General features: G+C 54.6%; 7 protein-coding genes across 7 annotated transcripts; 2 read left to right on the top strand and 5 right to left on the bottom strand.

Annotated features, from left to right (window-relative positions):
- Positions 1-300: 300 nt before the first annotated feature.
- VE01_01990 (uncharacterized protein) lies at positions 301-4,593 on the bottom strand. Its single transcript, XM_018271504.2, has one exon. The coding sequence runs from the start codon at positions 2,610-2,612 to the stop codon at positions 747-749; it is 1,866 nt and encodes a 621-aa protein (XP_018133594.1). The 5' UTR covers positions 2,613-4,593; the 3' UTR covers positions 301-746.
- A 4,000-nt stretch (positions 4,594-8,593) lies between these two features.
- On the top strand, positions 8,594-9,208 carry VE01_10745 (uncharacterized protein). The gene has a single exon (XM_059464197.1). It carries the CDS (start codon positions 8,641-8,643, stop codon positions 8,953-8,955), a length of 315 nt encoding a protein of 104 aa, XP_059320180.1. The 5' UTR covers positions 8,594-8,640; the 3' UTR covers positions 8,956-9,208.
- On the top strand, positions 9,209-10,662 carry VE01_01991 (uncharacterized protein). Its single transcript, XM_059463405.1, has one exon. It carries the CDS (start codon positions 9,474-9,476, stop codon positions 9,927-9,929), a length of 456 nt encoding a protein of 151 aa, XP_059319982.1. The 5' UTR covers positions 9,209-9,473; the 3' UTR covers positions 9,930-10,662.
- VE01_01992 (uncharacterized protein) lies at positions 10,585-12,094 on the bottom strand. Its single transcript, XM_018271506.2, has 3 exons — positions 11,960-12,094; positions 11,662-11,891; positions 10,585-11,605 (listed from the first exon to the last, which is right to left on the bottom strand). The coding sequence occupies exons 1-3, from the start codon at positions 12,063-12,065 to the stop codon at positions 10,676-10,678; spliced, it is 1,266 nt and encodes a 421-aa protein (XP_018133596.1). The 5' UTR covers positions 12,066-12,094; the 3' UTR covers positions 10,585-10,675.
- Positions 12,095-12,469: 375 nt separating this feature from the next.
- On the bottom strand, positions 12,470-13,048 carry VE01_01993 (uncharacterized protein; the record flags this gene model as incomplete). The annotated part of the gene is made up of 2 exons (XM_018271507.2): positions 12,634-13,048; positions 12,470-12,569 (listed from the first exon to the last, which is right to left on the bottom strand). The coding sequence occupies exons 1-2, from the start codon at positions 12,819-12,821 to the stop codon at positions 12,470-12,472; spliced, it is 288 nt and encodes a 95-aa protein (XP_018133597.2). The 5' UTR covers positions 12,822-13,048.
- Positions 13,049-13,052: 4 nt separating this feature from the next.
- On the bottom strand, positions 13,053-14,348 carry VE01_01994 (uncharacterized protein). Its single transcript, XM_018271508.2, has one exon. It carries the CDS (start codon positions 14,249-14,251, stop codon positions 13,214-13,216), a length of 1,038 nt encoding a protein of 345 aa, XP_018133598.1. The 5' UTR covers positions 14,252-14,348; the 3' UTR covers positions 13,053-13,213.
- A 346-nt stretch (positions 14,349-14,694) lies between these two features.
- VE01_01995 (uncharacterized protein) lies at positions 14,695-15,615 on the bottom strand (the record flags this gene model as incomplete). The annotated part of the gene is made up of 1 exon (XM_018271509.1): positions 14,695-15,615. One exon carries the CDS (start codon positions 15,613-15,615, stop codon positions 14,695-14,697), a length of 921 nt encoding a protein of 306 aa, XP_018133599.1.
- Between the last annotated feature and the right edge of the window lie 48 nt (positions 15,616-15,663).

Consider the following 15,663-nt stretch of genomic DNA (forward strand, 5'->3'; position numbering starts at 1 on the left):
TGTCTGTCCTATCTCGATCTCATCCAGTCCAGTTCGGTCAAGTCCAATCCAATCCACTCACTTCTCTCTCTCTCTACCCTCCACCACCAACCACCTCTCCTCTCCTCTCCATCCTCTACCTACTTCTCATCTCCTCCCCTCCTCTCAACCTCCACCAGTAAACGGCAAAAAAAAAAGAGGTAACTACAAAAACAAGTCGAAAAAACTCATCAATACGACGCAAAAAACGGCCGTTAATAAGTTCATCAAACGGAAGGGTACCGATCTGGTCCAATCCAATCCAAACGCCTTCCCACCCACCATCCCGCTCACCCATCCATCCGTCAAATGCAAAACAAAAGCGAGAGAAAATGCCGCGCTGTGGCCCTCTCCGCCCATCCCATACCTCCTGTCCCGTGTCCGTTCCCAGTGTGTGTGTGCTGTGCTGCGCTGTCCTGTGCCGCCCGCCGCTGCTGCCTGTTTGCTCGTCGTGAAAATGCTCGAATGAATAGATAAAAAACAACAAGTGACAAAAACATGGAGGAACAATAAATAGTAGTAATAAAAAAAGTAGTAGAGGTTTCGGTCGTTACTGCGTTATTTGTTGGATATACATGGGTTTGAATCGAAGAGATCGATAAAAAACAAAAATGGTGCGAAAGATCAAATGCTCGGTCTCTCACTTTGTGGACTCGACAGGCCATCCCCGCCAGCGAGATCATCAGATCCCAACTCGGCAGAAGAAGACCCAGGAAAGAAGCCAGCTCCTACGCATACGCAGCAGCAGCTTCTCCCCGTCGGGACTGCGGATAGTAATCCGTGGTCTGTCCGGGGCGATAATAATCGCCATAAGTGACATCCTCCGGGCGAAACGCCGGCGCGTACTTGACCTCGCCAAAGAACGATCCGCCGCCAGGGCTGGACTGCTGCTGCACACCCCTCGGGACGTCACGCTTTGATCTCGGCGGCGCGTCGTCGGTGGGGGATGCGTAGTAGGTGGTCGGCGTGGTGCGGGAGCTGGTCCGGACGGAGGAGCTAGCGCGGGCCGATGATGTGCTGGAGCGGGTGACGGGTGGGCGGTCGGGAACGCGGGCGGGAGTGCCGCGGGGGCTTTCGCTGCGGTCGCGTCCCGATACGAAGGAGTCGTCGCGGAGAACCTTGCGGTGCGAGGAGCGGGCGATAGGGACTGCGCGGGACTTTTCGATGACGTATCGCTTTTGGGTGCCGGTCTGGATGGGGGGGCTAGTGCGTGGGGCCCGCGACGGGCTGGCGTAGCGGACGTGGCCGTCAGAATCCGAGTCGGAGGAGGAGGAGGAGGGGGGATAGTATTCGGTTTGGAGGCGATGTGGTCGAGGTTTCTCGCCGTTGTTGAAAGTCGAGGCGCGTGGGAGGGGTGGTGGGGGCACGGTCGAAGCAGATGAGCGGCGAGGGTAGTCCGATTGTATTGTTTGGGCGCGCTGGGGTTCCTTGCGGCGTGGTTCGGCAACGAGGGGAGGCGCCGAGGAGTGAGACTGGAGAGAAGGTTTGCGGGAAGAGGGGTCGGCGGTAATGATGTAGGGCTCGTTTCCTGGGGGAATGCGTGGGGGAAGAGCGTCAGAAGGTCGGCGAGAGCGAGGGCGGGCAGAGGAGCGGCGGGGTTCGTCGTCCGAGTCGGCATCGATGTAGGTCTGTGGGGGCGGAGCTGGGTAACGCGTGGCGTACGGCGGAGCGTGGTAAGTCTCTGAGCGCCGCATGGTTGGGGGACGGAACTCAGTCTCGGGGCTCTTGCCCTTCGACTTCGACTTCAGTATATACTGCGCGGCAGTCTCACTGCTATGTTGGAGCTTGCGTGTACGCTCGGAGATAGTGAACTCGTTGGTCTCGCCGCCCTTCATGGTGACGTGGATCTTGTCGTCGGACCTTTTGCTCGAGCGACGCTCGGAGCGCGGTGACCGGTATTCGTCGGAGTCGTCTTCGTCAACGATGAAGGGCGTGCGGCGGCTGCTCGTCTTCTCCTCGACGCCCTTCCTGCGCTCCTTGTCACGGGACTTCTTCGACGCGCTCAGGTTCTTCTTGTTGAGGTCCTTCTCTCGGCGCTGGCGCTCACGCTCCTCGCCGAGTCTTTGGTGCCTCTCATCTTCCCTCGAGGGCGTCTTCCGGTCCTCGTAGCTCGCCGCTTTCCTCGCGGACCTGGATCCCATGTCGTGCACCCTCGGTGGAGAGACCTCTTCGTACGATGAAGGCCTCGCATACACCCTCACGGGTGATGGCGCCCTTGAAGTCTTAAACCTCGACGATCTCGGCTCTGCTGTCCTGACCTCGTAATCGAACACAGGGGGGTTATGGGTTTGCGGTGACGATCTCGCGCTCTGCGGGGTGCTCTTGGGTACCTGCGACCTTAGTGTATCCCGGAAAGCGAACATCTTTATCTTCTCATCGTATTCGGTGCGTTTGTTGTCATCGGTGAGGAGCTCGTAGGCCTGTTGTACCTTCTGGAACTCATCTTGCTTCTGGGCCTTCAGGGTCGGGTCCTGAACCTTATCCGGATGGCACTTGAGCACGAGTTTCCTGTAGGCGCTCTTGACCTCTGAGATGGCGGCATCCTTGGCTACGCCGAGGGCCTTGTAGGGATCTGGGGGGAGAGGGAGAGACATCGAATGTGTGTTGTTGTAGTTGTGCTCGGAATCGGGCAGCCTGTCTTCGCTATCTCATCGCAGGTGGGGGTATCGATCGGTGTAGTCCGGAGGGGTTGGGAGACTTATCGAAGGGTGGCGGTATCGTATATGTCGACGGAGATAGTTGAGATGGTGGTTATAGGGATGGTCGTGTGTAGGTGTAGAGGTGTTGTTGAAGTGAAGGAGTACAAAGATCAATGAAGTGGCAAGAGAGAGCACTTATATGGGAGGCAAACAGACTGGCTGCGAAGTCGATGCTAGAGAGTGAGTCCCTGAATGAACGTCACTCAACGGTTCGGGCCAGGGCGGGCGTTTGTAAAGTGACAGATTCGGTCGGGGAGAGCGACGGAAGGGTTGCTTGGTAAGCTATCGGAAGGGCGAAGGGCCAATTGGAAGAGAGATTAGGGACTTAGTGAGCGATTAGACCAGGAACGAAGGCGAAGGCGGAAGATTTTCGCTAGAACGGGCGGCGGTGGCGATGAGGAATCACCGTATAAAGCTGACTATGGGGATGCGAATGCGTCGTAATGAGTGATGATGAGTCTAAGAGGTGATGTGTTGATGGTCGTTTGGTTCGGTGGTTTGGCGGGCTCCGGATGAATTGGGGCGGTATAGCAGGGTGAAACGGACCACCAGGGAACGATGATGAAGCAGAAACAGGGCGCTCCTGCTGGAATGGACGAGAAGAGAAGAGAAGAGGCGTGTGAGTGTGTGAGGGTGTGAGATTGAATAGCAACAGTGAGGGTTGATCTTGTCAGTCAGTTGGTGTTGGTTGTTGTATGGCTGGTGAAGGTGAAGGTGTTGTTATTGTTATTGTTATTGTGGTAGGTAAGGTATAAGGTAATGGATGAGAGAGTGGCACTTGTGGAGTGGCACTGTGCAGTGGCAGTGGGGTAGAATGGAGTAGTAGATAGTAGAGTGACCAGGAGAAGCGGAGGATGGCGAGGTTGATGATGCGGCCGGGTCGTTCGTGAGGTCTCAGGTCTCAGATGTGGATTGTGGATGGGGTCAGGTCAGGTCGGTCCAAGGTCAGGTATCCACAGGTCTGCTTGCTTTGCTATTATTGTACTGGATGGAGTATACGCAAGACGCAAGACGCAGCAACCAAGACGCAGCACTTAATTCTGGATAGTCGTGATAGTCCCCAAGACGACGAGAAAGCGGGTCGTCCAAGAGTTGGCCCCCCCGCGTTATTTGATAGCCCTTGACAGTATTTGACAGGAAAAGGTTAGAGTAAATGTAGTCGAATGTAAGTCGACCTGGGCTTCCCAGACGTGGCGGTGAGGTAGTCGCCCACTGGTTTAGACTGGCCTCGGACTGGCTCCAGATGGTCTGCACTGGCACCCAACTACCAGTCTAACGAACGAGGCGAATCGCAGGCAAGCGGATGATGTTCCTCTAGAAGGCCTGTATACGGTCCGGTTTGGTCCTGTATGTGGTCGATGTGGTCGATTATGGTCTGTATGCGGCCTGTATAGTACCAAGAAGAGTTACGAAAGTAGCCAATTGACTCGTGAGATCAATTCCGCGCTGCTGTCCGATTCCTGACCGGATACGCCCTGAATAGTGTATAGCCTTTCAATGCGATATGCGAAGTGGTCCGTCTTCGGCCAAATCTGCGACGAAGGTGAAGCGCAGCGCCCTGGTAGAGTGTGGGGTGGGAGGGGAGAGGAGGGAAGGCACGAGGGGGAACCGGGAGCCTGCCGCAGTTCGTTTGTTCGCTGAGCCGTACGGGGAATAAGGAATAAGGAAGAAGGTCGATGGAAGGGAGGGGATTGGGGGCACAGGATTGATGATTGATGACGGGCGGATTCAGGGCGGAAGGAGGCGCTTCGTTTGGCAGGATGAGAGGAATGGGATGGGATGGGATTGGGGGCAAGATACGAAGGAAGTAAGATATTAGGGATCCCAAGGCTGATCATATAAAAATCTGACATTCCAACGCCTCACTCTTGTTACATACCGCACGAGGCTGCTGCTTTCTTACAGAGCGTGAATCTATTTACAGTATACTCGAACTACAAAGAAGCCTGCCCCCACCATCACCGAGTTCAGGCAAGGCTCACTCTCCCCTACCACGCCGCCGTACTTACGCCCATCACATACCTCTCGAGTAGAGTGGACAGTGCCGCTGTGGCTGAACCCTTGTCTCCTGTCGCCAACGGCGATAGACATAGACCGCAGCGGGAACGGGGAGGGGGAGGGGACGGAGGACGGGGGGGAGGGATGAGGGGTGGTGGGAAAAGAGGACACCAGGCAGCCAGATCGGGACACCCAGGTCCGGTGTCACGATGCAGGAACATATAGCTCGAGGCGAGCGAGGGAGGAGAAGGCAAACGTCGAGATACGACAAGACCAGACTAAGACCAGACAAGACATGGCCGAGAGTGGCAATCGCGCTCAGCCATCACGCAGTCGTCACCCCGCGCTTGGGAGGTGATGGGATTGCCACGGACGCAGCCAGAGCCAACCAGGAGATGGCAGGTGTGCACTGGCGCGGAGCGTGATAGCCATAGCGGTGGTGATGGTGGTGTATGTTCCCTGGTGGTGGTGATGGGGATGGCGACGACGAAGCCGAGGGCAAGGGGAGAGGGGAGGGTCCACTATAGCTACTCTATAATCCACATACTGTAGATTATAGCCGTTCAGGGGTCTGTGAGAGAAGCAAGTATGGAGCTCAATATGGAGAAATGGCCACTTCAATGATGCTGTACCGTGCAGATACAAGCTGGAGATATGGAGATGGCTTGAGTCGAGCTGATACAGTCCTAAAGTGCTGTATGGGGGACAGCATGATCGATCATCAGGACCGGCCGCAGCGCACGAGAGTGGAGAGGAGTGGAGAGTTAACGTGATCAATAGGTGGTGAGTGGTGGAGTTGACAAGGAAAGGACCAGAAAGACCCTCTGCGCCGATGGAGGGGAGATGGCGGGAGAGACAAGTATCCACCTGGGTGTCTATCCGTCGTCATGAGAGCAAAGGAGTGTGTATCGTATGTGTATAGTAGAGCATGATACAGTATACTACAGTCCAGTACAGAACAGCCAGTCAGTCGCTCCTGCCCTCTCGTGCCTCTCCACCATTAATGGCCTCAAAACGGCCTCAAAACGTGCATCCATACATACCAAGTAGTAGTAAATCATGGCAACCCCCATGCGGAAGTTGAAGGCGAGGGGGTAGAGGGGTATCTTTCCCATACCCCTCCCACCACCGATCGTCAAACCCTCCCCCTTCCCTTCCCTTCCATCCCACCCTCCTCCCTCCCTTCCTCCCCTCTTCCCGCCCCTCACAACCGCATGCTCCACTCCCCCCCCCTCGCCCCCCATCCCAGTGCCATCCCACCAACCCAAACGCCGACCCAGAACCCGGCTACTGCGCCTCCCTCAACGAGGGAACCAGTGAGACGCAGGCGCCGAACCACCGACCCTGCGCGTCCGTCCTACCAGCGGTTGGCATGGTGGCACACACGCTACGCGCCGCGATGCGGGTGGGTTTGTCCGCGGACGAATCAGGGGGGTGGTGAGGCGGGGACAAGGCGGGTCGTCACATCGATCGTGCAGGTGAGGCCAACCAGTGCAGGGCAACTACCTTGTGTTGTTTGTGGTGTGGTGTGCTCAGTGGATTTGTTTTGGCTGGACTCCGCTGGGTGAGAGGGAGGGAGTAGGTGAGGGGTGAAAGGGAGACCGTGTGGTGCGTTTGGTGCGGGGTTAAATCGAGTCGAGTCGGTGGTGGTGGGTGATAGATGGCTTTGGCTTGAGGGTGCGAGCGCGGGGTGGTGGGGTGAAAGATGTGCGCACAGCATCCCTCGAGTGAGTACGCTGATAGGTAAGTTATGTCTCTCGATATAGCCAATTGCGGGAAGTGACGGCGCGGGGGGAGGACGAGATGGGCGATGGGAGAGGGATCTGGGCCGGGGAGAGGAGGACGACGTGACCTGTGGGGAGATGCTGTAGCTGCGTACTACTGATGCCGCCGTATCTCGTACTGAATGGACTGGATGGACTGGATGGGGAGTGAAGGTGGGTTTACTGGAGGACTACTGACCTCTACGATGGCCTCAGTCAGCTTGTACATTACTGTATGCTCGTTTACAGCGTTCGTCTACAGTTACGTTACGCGCGTATACGAGCACTCTCATTCTCACTCTCACGCTCACTGTATCTCACATGCCCGCTGTATCTCGAACACATCGACGGCACAGATACAGCTGACTGTGGAGAGACAGTGGAGAAAACGACGCGCAAGCCACAGCTCACTAAGTACCCCCGCGCTTCCGCGTCCAGTACCGGCCCGGCTGAAGACATGTGGCGAGTGAGTGAGTGCACGACATCGTCAGTGGCGCAGGCCCTTGAATCGCGGTGGACAGGGTATCCAACATCCCGCTCCGGAGAGAGATCCATCAAGGCCAAAGTCAAAGCCAAAGCCAAAGCAGACATCCCGCTCTCTCCCCCCGCTCTCCCCTCTCTAGGACAGGACCCTTACTCGCGACCAACCCTCTGGTCACACCCCCTCCCCTCCCCCTCTCAAGCAAGCACCCCCACTACATGAAACGCAAATCGGGAGCTGTGCAGCTTCCCCTCCATCCTCCTCCCCAACTCCTCTCTGAAACGATGACATTCCGTGCTCCTGCCTCCAACGCGGTGGTGCCTCGAAGGTAGGTAAGTAAGGTGGTGCGTGCGTACCTACATCCCACCAACGACCAACGACCCCCAACGTCCAGGCCGCAGCCAAGAGACCACCCCCTCCCCCTTTTGCGAACACCGAAGCGGCCGCAGGATGCAGGCCATTCCTAGATCCCCTTTTCCAACGCCCGGGTAACGAGGAAGGGGGATTTTGGGATGGGGCAGCCTTGTGGGATCAGGTTGGGGGGGTGGTAGAGCCTTGGTGGTTGAGGCTGGAGCTGGCTTTTGGGAAGAGGGGGTGAGTTGAGCCTTGTGAGTGGAGGCTGGAGCTGGCTTTGGGAAGGGGGGGGGGTTGGGATGAAGCTTGAGTGGGTTAGGCCTGAGATGGGATCGTTGGATGAGGCTTGAGTGGGTTAGGCGGGAGATGTCAGCGTTGGAGATGGCGGGGGTGGGTTGGGTGTTGGGATGTCATCTGGGGTTGAGGCTGGGGGGAGGGGGGATCGTGTGATGAGGCTATTTTGAGGTGGGATTGGAGAAGGCTCTGGGGTGAGGCTTGGGTGGATTGGGTTTGGAAAAGGCTCGTGGGAGACGGGGAGGGTGAGTTAGGCTTTGAGGTTTGAGTAAGGTTAGTTTTGAGAGGGAATTGTCGGGACAAGGCTGGGAATGTCAGGCTTCACTCAAGCTTCATGGGGACGAGACTCGAGGATATTAGGCTTCTAGAAGCCATCAAGGATGAGGCATAAAGGCGTTAGGCTTCACTCAATCTTTATGAGAATGAGGCGCGAGCCTGCCCCAAGGCTGGATCTCGGTGTGCCGTCGCTGAGCGATAGATAGTGAGGGAAATATGATAATCTGAAAATGGCGTCGGTGAGTGATTGGCAACGATGATAACCACACCAGATACTAACATCCCCTTGCTCCTCATAGTTTTGTAGCCTAAATCTGGGAAGGAACGAATGGATGGATGGAAGAGATTAGCTCTTGCCGTCTTAGAGTGTAAAGTAATAGCAAAGAGAGGAAGGCATGGCCATTGCTCTTTCCCTATGAAGTTGCTGGTAGATCTCATACATCGTCTTGTGAAATCTAGGAAGGAACGAACGGAAGGGTGAGAGTCGCTCTTGCCACTCTGGAATGTAAGGCAATATCAAAAGAGAAGAAGGTACGGCCGTGGCTCCTTCCTCATGAAGTTTCGTGTAGATCTCATACAATGTCTCGTGAACATAGGAAAGTACGGACGGAGAAATGAGGGTCGCTCATGCCGTCATATAATGTAAGGCAATATCAGAGAGAAGAAGGTACGGCCTTCGTTCCTTCCCTATGAAGTTACGGGCACTTAGTCCTCACAAACGTAGACATGACTTCCCCATCGGACGGGTCATTTGTTGATGATTAAGGTGAGTATATATTCTTCTACTCATTTCTTGTCTCGATTTTACAAACTAATTAAACACACCTTGTTGAGAAGAAATGGCACAAGTTATCGCGAGCGTGGAGAGTCTCGTACAGGGTTGTCCCTGCTGGGTCCTTTGACCAGGTCTGACGTCGATATGGATTCTGCACGCAAATGCATTATGGGGGATCAGGGTATCACAGCAAAGGCGAAGGGTAGTTATGGAGGAACTAGAGGGGATCTCACGTTTATGATGGCAGAGGCTGGTGACGACGAGATTGTTGTGGTGAGAAGAGAGCAGTGGCGATGAGAAGAGAGCGGCGGTGACAGGGCGGGCTTGCCACACGCAGTAGGCGTGGTGATACTCCCCTCGGTGTCGGTAACGTGAGCTGTGCCAGACTTAGTCTCCATGATTTCTTTGTCAAGTATTCCGGGTTATCTGGCAACTGATATGTCTTCGCTGGCGGCAACAGCATTAGACATGGGTTCATCGGCGATTTACGGGGATAGCGGTGATAGCAAGAAAAGCCACAGCTGAAGGAGGAACCATTCCCGTCCATTACGGCCGAGATTATAATTAGTTGGAGCTTAGAAATCAGTCATGACGAGATATTTCCTTGGTCTCCTGATAACACAAGCCGGCTCATATAACTTCTGTTACCATGGCAGTTCGGCCCGTTTAAGTTGAGCCTCAAAGCTTACCTATTTCCCGGGATGCTTACTTCATGACTCACTTCCTATATATCACTCACCAAACTCCACCCATCAACATAAATCATCTACCCTCCCCACCACCTTCATCAAACCCTATCATCATAACCACCAAACATGTCCACCCCACCTCCCCCCTCCTCCCCCCAAACCCACACCGGCACCTGCCACTGCGGCCACATCCGCTTCAGCATCACCTCCCCCCTCCCCGACGTCGTCAGCTGCGACTGCAGCATCTGCATCCGGCGGGGCGCCCTAATCCAACGCATCCCCGACGCCGATTTCCACCCCATCACTCCCACCGCTGCGAGTCTCGAGGACGGGACGCATGGACTGATCGAGTATCGTTTTAATACGATGGTGGCGAGGGATTATATTTGTCCCGTGTGTGGGATTTTGGGGTACCGGAGACCGAGGTTGGGGACGGGGGTTTGGGCGATTAATGTTAGGTGTCTTGAGGGGGTGGAGGTGGAGAAGTTGGAGGTGAGGAGGGTGTTTGGGAGTCAGTTGTCTACTGTTGGTGTTGAGGGGGGGGTGACGGGGGAGGGGAAGGAGGAGGCAGCGAAGAGTTGATTTGAGATCTGTGATGGAAGGATGGATGGTGCGGTGATTTTTTGCTGTTTGTCTGAATTGTGCATCGGCTGAGTTCATGACGTGACGTGCGTGGTTGTGGGAAATCTAGGGGAGGAATAGCTTCAGGGGTCTCCTAATCCGCAAGTTTACTCTCATATTTCAAACTCAGCACCCAGGGCTGCGCTGGGCTATATATAACCCTACCCATAACCCAAATATAAATTTACAGAGCCATTTAGCCAAATCCACGAGCCAATATAACGGCAAGGGACACATCAGAACGAGAGGACTGGTGTGCATCGGGATGATATGAGGAGAATGATTAGCCGTGGCACGTATGGATGATTGGATCCTTGTGTTCATGTTGGTGGTGGCAAATTAATGACAGAAAGCTAACGGGGTGAGAAGAGAGCGGCAGTGACAGTAAGGGAGCGGCGGTGGGTAGAAGAGTAGCGGCAACAAGGAGAGAGCGGCGTTGACAGGAAGCTCATACAAAACCCTTCGTGCAAAATGTAGTTTCTGGAACGGAGAAATGTGAATGAGAAGCGATCGTGTGATAATGTGATGTGTAGATGAAAGTAGGAAGAAACGAAATTACAAACCCAGTAATAATCATATAACAAATTAGCAAGGCTTAATAAACCGAGTCCTTGATCCCATGCTTCGATAATCATACAATTGGATGCTTTAATATACAGAACTATAATACACTTATCCTCACATCTGATACATACAATTATAACATCTTACTTGACAACCCGTCTGAAAACGCCCACAAACCCGCCTCCCACAACCCTGTCTCCCACTTTAGGACGGCAGACCATGTTCCACCCATCACCCTCGGGTTTAAGAGGCTTAGCTTCTTTCGGTGTGGTTTCAGCAATTGTCTCTGCCGCTGCCTCACTCCCCTCCGTCCCACTCTCGACAGCCTCTTCAGCACCCTCCACCTTCTCCGCCTCAGCCCTAACAAACGACCTGGCCCTCACAGCTCTAACATCCCACACCCGACCCCCCACTCCAGCCGCTTGACCAATCTCCAACGTCGACTCTAGAACCAATGGCAAGACCTCTTTCTTCGCCTGCTTAACACACGCAATAACCTGCGTGATACTCGGACAAAACACCAGCACCGTGCCGTCTTCCTTCAGCGCCTGCGAGATAGTCTCAAGATACAGATGGCAATCTGGTAAGTCTAAGATGGTGTGGTCGAGGAACGGCTCCGGTGAGGTAGCAAGACGCGATGCGATATATTCCGGAATGGAACCGACGTGGAAATCGACAGAGTGCGCGTACATCCCCTTTCGCCAACCAGCAACGACGGTCTTGGCGTGTGCGCTGTGGCGGGCGCTCACGTCGAGGGTGGTTATCACGGCGCGGCGGGTGGGTTTGTAGGCTTCCCATTTGTCGACCGCAGCCTGGTGTTCGGCGTCTACTAAGTCGGAGGAGGTGCCTTCCTCAGAGTCTGGCGCTGGGGCGGGACGCGGGGGGGAGGGAATGGGAGGTGGGGCTGGGTTGGCGGCGTGGATGGCGCGGGCGAGGTGGAGGGTAAGTGCGCCGTGGCCGGTGCCTGCTTCGAAGATTTCGAGTGGGGGAGAGGGTGACGAGGAGGAAGGGTCGGGGACGGTGGGGTTGAGGTCGAGGAGGGAGACTATTAGGTTCGCGTCTGCGGGATAGACCTGTTTACTCGTGTTAGCTGCCATATTTGAAGATATGGTTTGAGCAGGACACCTACAGGCGTGACAATCCGTGCCGTCAAATTTGTATACTCTCCCAACGTAGGCTTATATATCCTGTATTCCCCCTTCCCAGCCGCGACGACCGCGCGCGGAGAGAGCCCGATAATGGATTCATGATCGATGTGGCCGGTGGTGGTGTTCACGCGCCTCCCCGGCCGTAGGGGCTTGGAGAGGATCTGCTTGGCGGAGGCGTCGGTTTTTTTCTGAACGAGGACAATGTCATTCTCTGGAGGAGTGTCAGTGGAGTGTGGTGGATGAAGAAATGGAAATTTCATGGGGGATGGGGGGTCGGACCTTGGAAGACATAGTTGCTATAAGAGCGAGCAGCGCATGGTGAGTACGCGCTCCTTGCCACTACCCGATGAAGAGCACTTCCACATCGTGTGAAAGTAATTGGCATCTTGAAGCCGTCGAATGGGTACAATTGGCAAGTCTTGGAGGTCAATATAAAAAACGGTCCCTGAAAGCGGAACGGCGCGGAAAAGAGCCGAGAAAATTGGCAAGCCACCAAGGTTACTCAAATCGAGATTTGTGAGCACAAAATAGAAATCTAGGCTCGTATAAATTATGACGGATTAATTAATTATATAATAACAGTTCTAATTACGGAGGACTCGAAAAATGCATAGCCTTGGGAACCTCTTTCGTATATAACGGGTAGTTCCCATGACCAGCGGCTCCACCAGCTTGATCGTTACTGATATAGTCACCACTGCCCATGGCTGTCAGCGGCCTCTACGGATTGAATCCTGTCAGATAACTGTTACCGTTGCCACTGAGCTGTTGTTAACGCTTGGTATACTGTCACCGGTCAAGTCCTGTTACCGAGGTGAGGCGGGATTCGATGCGCTGGTTGATACCGAAACCCATATCATCTGCCAAAATCCCACCGCAGTAGGTGCTTCTTGCGAGATGGGTTAGTCTTGCTGCTGCGTATAGCTGGTGCGAATATGCCGTGGTGGCCAAACCCGGCGGCGTTGCGTTTGAGCGTTGACTGCGCCGTGAAGCTTGAATCTGCCATGGACCGCTGAGCAGGAACCTCATCGACGCGCTCGAATCCTGGTAAACCGCCACCGCCCATCCCATGACTGATTGCTCCGAGGCGATCAGCCTGCTGCGTTGCCATCGACGATCTGCGGACCGGAACCCCTATCATAATCGTATCGTTTGATATATATATAAAAACTTGTGTAGTTATTCGCGGCGCCGTTTCCTTGAAAAGCCCTCAAAATTCATAGCTGTATATTGCCGCCGAATGGTCTCAGAATTGGTCATGACCACATTATATTGATTTAATTAGATTTTGGGACAAAGCGAGGAAACGGAACATCTTATGGTTCAATCAGGGCTTCCGTCCACGCGTAGTGAGATACAGAGGAGTAGATTGCCTGCCTAGGATTCAAATTTCGCTGAGTGGTTCTAACATAGCATATGGTTGCGCTACAATAAACTTGACATATCAGTTGGTTGGAAGAAAAACATCGTATTCATAATCATAGCTAGTTAAACACACAAAAACCCATCAGGTAGCAAAAACGTACGGGTATATTACAACTTTGCAGCCCCCTTCGGGCTACCCTCTGCAGTCTCTACAGCAGCAGGTGCCGCGGCGGTACTCTCCTCCGCAACAGCTTCAGCGGCAGCCTGCGGCTTTGCAGTGGTCTCTGGCGCCTCCACCCTGGCCAAAATCCAATCCCCAACATCCTTCGCAAACACCGGTCTGGTCTCCGGCAAATCCGCATGCAGCTGATGCTGCCACCCCTCATAAGTCTTGTACTCCTTGTCCGGCACATCGCTCGTCGACGTCTCAAACCACTTCTTACTAGCCGGGTAGCTGGTCCCGCCATCAATTGTCCCGTGAGCAAGCCACAAGCTCTTAACACCAGGATTCAACGTCCTCTTCCCCGCCGACAAATCTGCCGCCCGGTCCAGTAGTCCCGCAAGCCCCTCCAGCGTCCCCGTAGACCACAAAAGCGGATCCTCTGTGAGACTCTTCATCACCTCCGGATCGCGCGTCAGCTCCTCAGCTGGGAGCTTGTTCTTCAGCTGGAACTTCGGCAGCAGCTTCCCCGCAAGCCGCCCTGCCATGATCTTGAGCGACGACGGCTGGCTACCAGGCGCCATCTCGACGTGGGGGCTTTCAAGGAGCCATCCGCGGATGCGCGGCGCGAGGTCCTTATACGCCGACTCAGAGGCAAAGGTCAGCGCCTCGGCACCACCCATGGAGTGGCCCATCACAAACAGAGGGATCGAGGCAGCCTCAGCATCCGCAAGTTCGGATTTAACGACATGCGCGATGTCAGCGATGACGAGGGTTGTAGGGCCGGTGAGACCGCGGTCAGAGGTGTGTTGGACGGTGCGGCCCCAGCCGCGCTGGTCCCAGGCTGTGACGGCGATGCCGCGGGCGGCGAGGGTGGGGAAGAGCTCGAAGTAGCGGTTGATGTGGTCGTCGTAGCCGTGGATGAAGACGAGTTTTGCGAGAGGGGCGGTGGTGGCTGGAGTCCACTTCTTCATGTAGACGGGGTGGCCGTCTTGGAGCTTGAAGGTGAGCTCTTCGATTTTGACGTTGGCGTTGGCGTCGGCCATGGTGGAGATCGTGGGCTTGGAGGGTTTTGCTTGGGAGGTATGGATTCGATTGGATATCTGGTCAGTGAAGTTATTGAGTGAGTTGCTTGAGAAGGTCCAGGTCCGAGGTCGAGAGGTGTAGATGCATTGGGACAAGGGTAGGTACGGGCTGACGACATTGTCTTGGCAACCTCGATTTACATGTGATGTGGTACAGAATCAACACCAAATGATAACTTGTTATATAATTGTAGGATTGGTAATTCTATATTGATGATTTACTAGTTTATTGAGCTATAGGCCACATAATTGTGAACAGCTGAGGATATTTCTTCTTTATATAATACAATATACAAACTATATACATCTACGTTCTCAGGTCCATCCACCAAGGTCCTCCGTAGCCCTTTTCCCTTACTCCCACAATATGCCAATTGGGTATCTCCAGTACTGTATACAAACCTCTAATTGTCTTCTAACTTTGACAAAAACTGCTGTAGCTTCCAAAGCCACTGCCTCACCGAAACCGTCTCTTGCTTATCCTTGACCACCACAAACTCGTGGCACATGATGTTCGGGAACTGGGCTCTCAAGCTATCGACGCCCTCTTGGCCAAGCAGCATAACAAGGTTATGCAGCGGAAGTTTCTTCTCCCAGTGCGGTGGGTATGAAATCGTCGCGAATTGACCAGGACCCTTCTCATCTGTGATCGGCGAGGAAGTCAAAGGTGCCTGAGGTAAGTTCGTAGCAGCTTCGCCCTCCACCCGCGGCTCTGGGGTATCCGTCCCCTCCTTGTAGGGCCCCAGCCATAGCAAAGCGCCCATCTGCTTCTTCTTCACCACGGCGTCCCACGTTTTCGCATGCGAAAGTTGTCCCTGATTCCACTTCATCAGCGCCACAAGCTCCCCCTCAACCTTTTTCCTCATCATCTTGCACACAAACTCATCCATATCAGCTCGCCACCTCAACTTCGCCCCAGGACCCACAGCTGGATTCGAAAACCGCGCCCACGACCCCGTCAACCCACTACGCTTCGAATTAACCGCCTCAAGCAGCTCCTGGTTAGCGAGCACATAGTTCCGTCGTCCCGGCCGGGAACGCTTATTTGTCTCCGTCTCGTCCCTCTCTTCTCGAGGCACGCGCGTGGTGAGGTCACGAGGGAGATACCACAGCTCGTCTGTATCCGGACGGGGTACTAGCTCGAAGGGCTGTAGGAACGAGCGTGGGAGCCAGGTGCGCGTTAGTGCGCACAAGCGGACCGGCTTGGAGAGGGCGACGGCGTAGGGGTTGCGCATGAGCCGTTTCTGGAAGGGAGTTGGATTTAGGGGTGCTGGGAGCTTGGGTTTGAGGCGAGCAGCGGTCCAGGAGGTGGCGATTGGAGCCATGAGTGGGGAGAGAGGAAATTTAGCGAGTTGGCGAGGAGTGAGAAATGA

The sequence above is a fragment of the Pseudogymnoascus verrucosus genome (genome assembly GCF_001662655.1).
Source record: "Pseudogymnoascus verrucosus strain UAMH 10579 unplaced genomic scaffold scaffold_6, whole genome shotgun sequence".
NCBI classification, from domain to species: domain Eukaryota; kingdom Fungi; phylum Ascomycota; class Leotiomycetes; order Thelebolales; family Thelebolaceae; genus Pseudogymnoascus; species Pseudogymnoascus verrucosus.

Bases quoted from the DNA above. Each gene is read 5' to 3' on its own strand.
- VE01_01990 (XM_018271504.2), bottom strand. From the start codon at position 2,612: ATGTCTCTCCCTCTCCCCCCAGATCCCTACAAGGCCCTCGGCGTAGCC.
- VE01_10745 (XM_059464197.1), top strand. From the start codon at position 8,641: ATGATTAAGGTGAGTATATATTCTTCTACTCATTTCTTGTCTCGATTT.
- VE01_01991 (XM_059463405.1), top strand. From the start codon at position 9,474: ATGTCCACCCCACCTCCCCCCTCCTCCCCCCAAACCCACACCGGCACC.
- VE01_01992 (XM_018271506.2), bottom strand. From the start codon at position 12,065: ATGCCAATTACTTTCACACGATGTGGAAGTGCTCTTCATCGGGTAGTG. The intron at 11,892-11,959 runs GTCCGACCCCCC...ACACTCCTCCAG, and splicing joins TAGCAACTATGTCTTCCAAG to AGAATGACATTGTCCTCGTT. The intron at 11,606-11,661 runs GTAGGTGTCCTG...ACGAGTAAACAG, and splicing joins CGGCACGGATTGTCACGCCT to GTCTATCCCGCAGACGCGAA.
- VE01_01994 (XM_018271508.2), bottom strand. From the start codon at position 14,251: ATGGCCGACGCCAACGCCAACGTCAAAATCGAAGAGCTCACCTTCAAG.